Source organism: Limulus polyphemus, unplaced genomic scaffold, assembly GCF_000517525.1.
Source record: "Limulus polyphemus unplaced genomic scaffold, Limulus_polyphemus-2.1.2 Scaffold1067, whole genome shotgun sequence".
NCBI classification, from domain to species: domain Eukaryota; kingdom Metazoa; phylum Arthropoda; class Merostomata; order Xiphosura; family Limulidae; genus Limulus; species Limulus polyphemus.
Genome location: NW_013666677.1, coordinates 210,979 through 219,655, shown reverse-complemented (window position 1 = coordinate 219,655; position 8,677 = coordinate 210,979). Strand labels below are relative to the sequence as shown.

Genomic DNA, 8,677 nt, shown 5'->3' with positions numbered 1-8,677 from the left:
AGGACATGGGTTCATGGCGGTCGGATAAGATTTGAAAATTGGAAATCTGAATGTGTTTTAAAAATGTAGGTTACCTTCCTTGTTTTAAAGTAAAAACAGAATAAATTTAATTCACATCAATGTTGAAGCAAATTCAGATGGGACTTCGTGCGTTTTTGTTGTTGGCATCGAAGATTTGGAATTTTATTTGCTATGTTTTGCGAAAGCAAATAAGAACGGTAAGCCTAGGGCCAACACAGTAACAGTGAGTAACACTCGCTGGAGGAAGTTAATTTAAAGTTTTAAAATTTAGTATATCAGTTGTATATATATACATATTCATATATATTATCAATAACAATTAAATATGTACAGTCGAAGGTTTACTTCAATATTTCATTGCATTTTATTTTTACACTTTCACTGTTCAATAATTTATTTAATAATTTGTAAACCGTAAAGTATGATACGAATTATGAATACCAAAAAATATGATATTGATTGGAACATATATATATATTAATAACATATGCCTTTAAGTTAAGTTTAATTTCTAAAATAAAACTGTAATTTGTAAAAGAAGTAGCTGAAAGATGTTTGAAAATATTGGTGTTAGTACTGTGATAGTTGTGCTGCTATGAGGCCACTGGGGACTCAAAGCTTAGGTTTATTACAATTAGTTTCTGTTATAATTTATTTTCAAATTACCTTATGTTAAGGTAATTAAAAAAAATTCTCGATATGTAGCAGCATCATTATTAATATTAAAAATTTTAGAAAGATTATCAAGAGCTGGGTTATGACAGATTCCTCACCAAACATTAATAATCCAACAATTAAAAGTTGTTTTTCAGCTTTCAGTGGCTACAAGGCTGAGAAAATTATTATTCACATGGGTGAAATACTAATTAATTGGAATTTAAGGTGGTTGAATGTGAGAGAAAGCAAAATGTTGTTATGGAGACCAGTTAAATTGGACATTTGTTACTTGTGGAGTGCATGAGGGATCAGTGCTTGAGTCTTTGCTTTTTTTACTTATAGTAATGATATTAACTTCTGAGTAGAGAAAACTACCTACTTAGAACAAAACTGTTAATAAACCTAGAGATGAGTACAATTAATTAAATATATATTTATTATGTATAAAGATGCATTGTTTCATCATTTGAGTACTCTCCATAAACCCTGTAATATTTAATATGGTTGAATGGTAATAAAGAAATAATACAGTATGCCTTACTTATAGAACATGCAAACATAAGCTGTTAGTTTTAAGTATTGTTGTAGATCTAATATTTGTCAAGCAATGTAACATCAGTATTACTGTGTATAAGCAAAACTTTATACAGTCCTTTCTTAAAAATGTTTGTGTGAATAATGAAAACCCTTAAACAGCTCCAATAGTGTAACTTTAGAGAAGCATGACATCTTAGATAAATTGCTATGAGATTTGTTACTGTTTAAGTCGCATTAAGTGTGGAGTCAAGTAGCAGGATATTTCCAATAGTACAGCCAGAAAATAATGTTTATGAAGATACAAAATATTAAGTAATAAATTCAATTAATACCTGAATCATATAATAATTAGTTAGAATATTGGTTCTGTAAATAAAATATAATAATATTAAATGTAATACAAAGAAAATGAACCACACTATCTGGATTTAGATATCAGCATCAGTAATTAGACATTAACCAGATGCAGTTGTTAAATAAAATGGACACTTTGAACTTATAAACTTTCCATTTCCATATATGAATGTTCCAAATAAGTTATTTTATAATGTTTGATACTCACAGCTTATTATATAAATTAGAATGTGTTAAACTTTATTTAAGTTTTTGGATAGACCTCGTAGACTAGCTCTTATTTTACACAAATGATTTTTAAACACAATATTTATTAAATTATGCAAGAATTTAAACAGTGTTATTGCTACTAATTATGAGGTTAGAAGTTTTAGAGCATACCAAGATCTTTTAAAAACTTTCACAGGTACATTTTAATTAGTTTGGGTAATAGTGAACTCTTTAGTGTATTGACCATCATTGGTTTTACATCCTGTTAATTGAAGCATTATTATGTATAGCTAATACTAACTACATATAACAGATCCATACATAATATGACATTATGTTATTTCAAGATAAAGATTCAGTGATCAACATGCTAAATAAAATAATAACATCTATGATTTATTAGTAGCACAAAGTTTTGGCCTTAAGTCTTTTTTCAGGTGCTTAGTAGTCTAAGCTTCAACATAATAGATAACAACTATACATACATATATATATATATAAACCAAAAAGAGCACAATGTAATTGAAATTCAAAAACATGCCTCTGCTACCATTTCTTATTGTTGTCCTTAAGTCATAAACATGAAAAGAACAGAACAAGCAGAGATTATTATGTAAAAATACCAAGTATAAGTTATATGTCTTCTTAAAAATGTTGTTTAAATGAACTACTTTAAACACAATTTACATAAAAACAGATTAAATCTATGAGGTTGTCTAACACAACTACTCTTACATTAACTAACCTCTATCACTTAACAAAACACATGAAGCAGGGAACAGGAAATAATTACGTTGAAAATGTTTAATAATAATAAGACTTAGAAGTGGAAGCTATAACAATATTAATAAAGTAATTAACAAAAACTAAAAACGAATGTAACTTATCTAATGACATAATACTATTATGATGTTGTGCCAAGGCTTAGATCAGCCTGCCATCATATATAACTAATTAGCTTGACATAAAAAATAACAAGATATTATATCTAGCCCTTCAAGGCTGCCTCCTGTACACTCCTGAGAAAAAAATAAAAATTTTAATCAACTGTTTAGTTTTAAGGAAATCACCTATTCCCCTCTTAAACTTTTATAAACTGCCAGCTGCAGCTCATTCTGTAAGCTGATCACCCTGTTAAAAAAAATATAACTATCTTAACTAGAATCTAGCCTGTCATTTCCTAATCTTAAATTTGCATCTTTTTTGTCCTGTTGTTACCAGAATACAGTACAAAGAAGTCAGAATCTTTTATCCTATGGATTCCTAAATAATGTTGTGAACCTCCATCTATGCCTGTACACAGTAGTCCATATTTGCATAAAGAGTAATACATCTTGTCACTTGTAATCAGTATGGCTATAAATGCATTGAATTTCTATCTGCTTTACTACTAGCAATATAACACTTCCCCATTGGCTTGAGTGACGTACCCATTAATGTGTTAAGTTCCTTTTCTTCAATCATATTGTTGAATGGGTTTCCATTGATATTAAATACGTGATACAAATTATAATAACCCTTCCACTTGCTATAATTAAATGTAATTTGCTTACGATTTATCCAACCTACCAATTGCTTCAAGTTATTTTGTAATATCTCAACATCCTCAATACAGCTAGTAATATCCAAGAGTTGAAAATTGTCAACAAACCTTACTAATTATGCTGCTGTCAACATCATTAATGTAAATACCCAAGCATTGATTCTTAAGGCACACCATATAACAAATGAATCCAGTGTGAATAAACTCTTAATAACCACCTTCTGCCTTTCCATATGAAACTACATTACAATCCAACTAACTAGTCTTTCCCCAACCCATACTAATGTGACTTTCTTAGCTTATATTCTATGCTGCACCTATTTGAAAATCTAAGTATACCAAGTTTATACCCTTTCCACCATCCAGATGACAAGTTAAATCATCAAAAATAAGGTTAATAGATTTGTAGGACAAGATTTCCTTTGGTGAAAACCGTATTGGTTTTCTTTTATGATGTATTTCAAAAATTATGTCACATACCTTCTTTTATCGGTCTTAACTTTTTTTCAACTACAAAAGTAACACTAACTGGCTTAGAATTTTCCAGAGCAGCTTTTATTACCCTCCTTAAAATCAGGAGTAACATTACCCACCTTCCAGTCCTCGGGTACTTGTCTACTGTCTATTAATTTATCGCTTTCTTGTGAATATAAGCTGGTATAACTGGTGATGACATTCATCACTGCTTACTCTTAACATTTAGAAATTATAGCTGTGTAAGAGTTCAAAGTCAGAATTCTTTTACGTGCAACAGTTGGAAAAATATTTAAGACAAATTTAAAATGCCATGAAGCCTGAAATGAAACCACTTTTTAAATAATTTTTGTATTATTCAAAAAAAAATTGTGGTTTAACAGCATACATTTTTATACCAGTTAAGTAACCTTTGGTGTAATGTTAATTTCTGAATATTCGACCTCTAACAGAAAAAAGTTATTAATTATTATGTTTACTTTATGTTGTAGACTGTAGATTATGTTAACTTGAGATCCATAATAGAGGAGAATTTTCAGTATCTTAGGATAAAAAGAGAGGGAGAGAAGTCTTCTGTGCTTTAAATCATATTCCATTTTATTCATTTGATATTAAGCTTTTGTATTGTGGCCTAACCCTTGTCAACAGCTTTTCATGTGTAACAGTGTGCTTCCTTGTAATGGTTTTATATTTTCATTTCTGTTTTGATCCTTTGATTTTTCAGTAAAGACTTAAGGAGAAAAAAAAATGATTGATCTGATAGTGGTTGCAGTATCTCCTTTTTTTTTTTCCAGATAATTCAGCATCAGACAGTGAGATACGATGTCATACCCTTTTCACCATTATCCAGACATAGACTGAGTAAGTTGTCATTTATACATATGAATAGTGTTGTTTTCTATGGAAGAATATGCAGGAACAGCATAACCAGTACCTTTTAATGAATAGACAACAAAAATATATAAAACATTACACAAAACTTGCTTACTTCTCATAAGTCAAATGGTTTTATTTGTGTAACTTACTGTACGTATAGTACTGTTAAAGAAATAAACAGTTTCCGTTGCTGTTTTATTATTTGTTTGTTACATGACATATTTGTAACCATAATAAGAGGTACTCTTGGATTGAGACGGTCATGGTGTGGGATGGTGTAACAACTGGAAAAGGTTGTAGAAAATGTAGGAGATTTCTGAAACTTTTATTTTCCAAAAAGAAAAGCACTACATATGAATAAATCATTTTTATGTATACATACTCATATATGTTTACTTAAAATTTATTTTATAGTCCACTTCAGAATGCAAGAAAGATTATAAAATAAAGAGGCCCAGTAATCGGTTAAGTATTTATTTCAATATTGATATCACTGTCGTAACATTGGAGTTGTTCCTCGGCAAACACTGAAACAATTTTTTTTAGTTTTTGCTTGCACTAACACATCACAACTGTTGACTATTAATTAAAGTTTATATTAAGTCATTAGATAGGGATCCACAGCCAAGTTTTATAAGTGAGAAATATGACACAAAACTGTGTTTAAAAAATATTTTTTGTTTTTTGGCTGTACAGCAATTTCAATGTTGTGATAGAGCTAGTACTATTGAAATAAATACTTAATCCTGAGCTCATGCCTCTTTATTTTATTATACATATGTGATTTTTTCCTCAGTTGTGTGGATTTATATATATATATATATATATTATGCCTTTCTACTCTTGTAAGCACTAATAAGGCCTATGTAAATATGACTTTCTCATAGAAATATATTCTAAACTTTATAAATTAAAGTGTAAATTATACAGACCTGCGAATTTGAACTTCATAAAAGTTGTTTTGGTTTTAATAATGGATTTTCAATAATTCAGCTAAACAGATTTCAAAAATAATAATAATTTTTTTCTATCATGTAAGGATTTTTTTACAAATCAGGAAGAAAAAACTTACTTAGATCAGATTTACAACAAATTTGCCACAAATATAACAGATTATGTTTGGGTCATTTACACAACCTCTTTTTGCAATAGCGACGAATGAATAATATTGAAATGAAAAAAAAATAATGTCAAAGTACACACACAAACAAATACTATCCAGAAATGACACATCATGTGGCCTGTTAACTGTTTATATACTAGTGGTGTGTTTATCGTGGGTTCTAGAATGATCGATAAGACTTTCACGTCGTGATTGGTCTAGAGAAATCTATAGCTAGTGGTTGTCAACATTTTAAGCATAACAAAATGTGACCCGATTTCAATGAAAATGATTTCCTTATATAAAAAGTACATATGGTTCCCAAATGAGATATCAAGAAACATCAATACAAGTAGAAATAGTCTCTGTAAAACCTTCCTTCAGCAGACAAAACAGTACTTTTAGCTAGAGTTTTATTATTGTAATAAACATAACTATGGTAACATTATTTATAAACAGTAAACATAACTATGGTAACATTATTTATAAACAGTAAACATAACTATGGTAACATTATTTATAAACAGTAAACATAACTATAGTAACATTATTTATAAACAGTAAACATAACTATGGTAACATTATTTATAAACAGTAAACATAACTATGGTAACATTATTTATAAACAGTAAACATAACTATGGTAACATTATTTATAAACAGTAAACATAACTATGGTAACATTATTTATAAACAGTAAACATAACTATGGTAACATTATTTATAAACAGTAAACATAACTATGGTAACTATATTTATCCTTGAGATTTTGTTTTCAAAGAACAAATTACAATGAAATTGAGGTACCTCTAAAACATGTGATTAGCCAGGATTTGAAAACTGTCCGTTCAAGATTTTTTATAAAGGTGAAGTGCTATGGATGCAAACGTTCTCAGTTATTCATTGTTGGAATACCATTTGATACCATGAACTTTGAAGCTGCTAGTCAAAGTAGGGATTGACATTGGTGCTTGTAAATAGTAAATAGTTGTTCATTACAACCTGTCTTGTTCTTATTCCCCCCTTACTGTTTTTACTGTCACTGTTTATTTGTATTCATTGTAACAAATTTAATTTTGCCTCTATGACATATTAATACATTTATTATTATAATGTTCATTTTTTTTTGTTCTAATGTTTAAACCCATTTTGCAGATCTAGTGAAGAGAAAAATCATGGTTTTAGATTTGGATGAGACATTAATACATTCTCAACACGATGGAGTGATAAGAAATATGGTCAAGCCAGGGACTCCACCTGATTTTGTTTTAAAGGTGAGTTTTTAGTCAAGATTTCTTTTTTCTGTTATCAGGGAATAAGAAAGGGCCTGTCTGTTTTATCATATTTTGTACAACGATTCTACTCCAAACTACACATAAACACTACATTTCCTATTGCTGTCATAATTAGTAGATAAATAACATCCTTCTAACTGATAACACATTCAGTCAACTTAGCACTAAAGTCAGAAAAACATGCATATCTCTCTTGAAAGCACTCGTATATGTTAGTGTATTCAAGTCTTAATGTGAGGAACACTAGCAGTGTTCCCTCTTTACAGCATGGCCGCACAACAACCAATCAAGTGTCGTGCACCTAATTATTCCTGCCGTGCACATATTCATTGACAGCCTTAATGACCCAGGCAGTCGATAGGCCTAAAGCCCAAATAACCATCTGGTAGCATTACAAAGCAGCCTAATGATCCAATAGGGTCGATGGTCTAAAAGTACCACCACCTCTAACAAAAACTGGTAGCACACATCCGCACATTGCCTTGATAATGGTACACAGGGAAAAAATTCATTCTGCACATTCTAAAATACTCATCTATTAGGTCGTCAAGAAGTTAATGTTGCATTTTGGAACACTTTAATTAAACATCACATTAGTGTAGCCTCTATAATGTGTGAAGTTTAGTATACTCTAATCCCTTTTAGTGATGGCACACGACGAGACACACATTTGGCATGTAATGCTGTTTGAATACAAAAAGGGAAACAATGCCTCTGTAGCCACAAAGAATATCAAAGAAGTTTATGGAAATGTTTTGAACATTCGTAAGTGTCAACGATGGTTCAGCAAATTTCATTCAGGTGACTTTAGCCTTAAAAACTGTGATGGCAGGAGTCAACATGTTGCAATTGATATTAATGTTCTGAAGACGCTTGTTGAGTCTAACCCAAAGTAACACACTCGTGAAATGGCCCTGAAATTGCATGTCTCTCACGAAACAATACGTAAACATCTAAGAAATATGGGAAAACTCCATAAAGAAGGTGTTTGGGTGCCTCACAAAATCTTTGGTGATCATCGTTTCCAACGTGTGATTGTTGCTTAGTCTCTTCTGGCATGTAATGTGCGTGAACCATTTTTGGACAGAATTGTCATTGGTGATGAAAAATGGAATCTCTAAGAGAATATTAAATACCAAAAACAATGACTCAGTCCTGTACAAAAACTACTTCTGACCCCAAAACCTGGACTCCATCTGCAGAAAGTGATGCTTTGCAATTGGTGGGACATCAAAGAAGTAATTCATTTCGAACTCCTTAATCCACAGTGAACTGTCAATGCAGAGATCTATAGTCAGCAACTGGAACATTTAAATCAAGTTCTTCATCAGAAATGCCCTTCACTCATCAATCAGAAAGGTGTTCTTCTTCTCCACGACAATGCACATCCACATGTGGCACGTTTGACGCAACACAAGATTATGGAGTTGGGTTGGGAAGTTCTCCCCCACCCACCCACCATACTCTCCAGATATTGCACCATCAGATTACCATCTTTTTCATTCGCTGCAACACCATCTTAATGGAAAAACGTATACAAATGTGGTAAGTGTTAAAGAGGACATTGACATGTTTTTTGCTTTAAAGCCAAGTGATTTCTTTAATCAG

General features: G+C 30.8%; 1 protein-coding gene across 3 annotated transcripts in view; it reads left to right on the top strand.

Annotated features, from left to right (window-relative positions):
* The window catches only part of LOC106461964 (CTD nuclear envelope phosphatase 1A-like), a 16,764-nt gene continuing 8,087 nt past the window's right edge, over positions 1 to 8,677 (top strand). For 2 of the 3 annotated variants that reach the window (XM_022389086.1, XM_013921833.2), the window contains exons 1-3: positions 9 to 218; positions 4,591 to 4,657; positions 6,930 to 7,048. In XM_022389086.1, coding sequence (XP_022244794.1) covers positions 120 to 218; positions 4,591 to 4,657; positions 6,930 to 7,048 — 285 coding nt within the window. In that variant the 5' untranslated portion in view covers positions 9 to 119. Of the gene's footprint in view, positions 219 to 4,590; positions 4,658 to 6,929; positions 7,049 to 8,677 lie in introns of all 3 variants that reach the window. The other variant, XM_013921834.2, reaches the window with a different exon arrangement.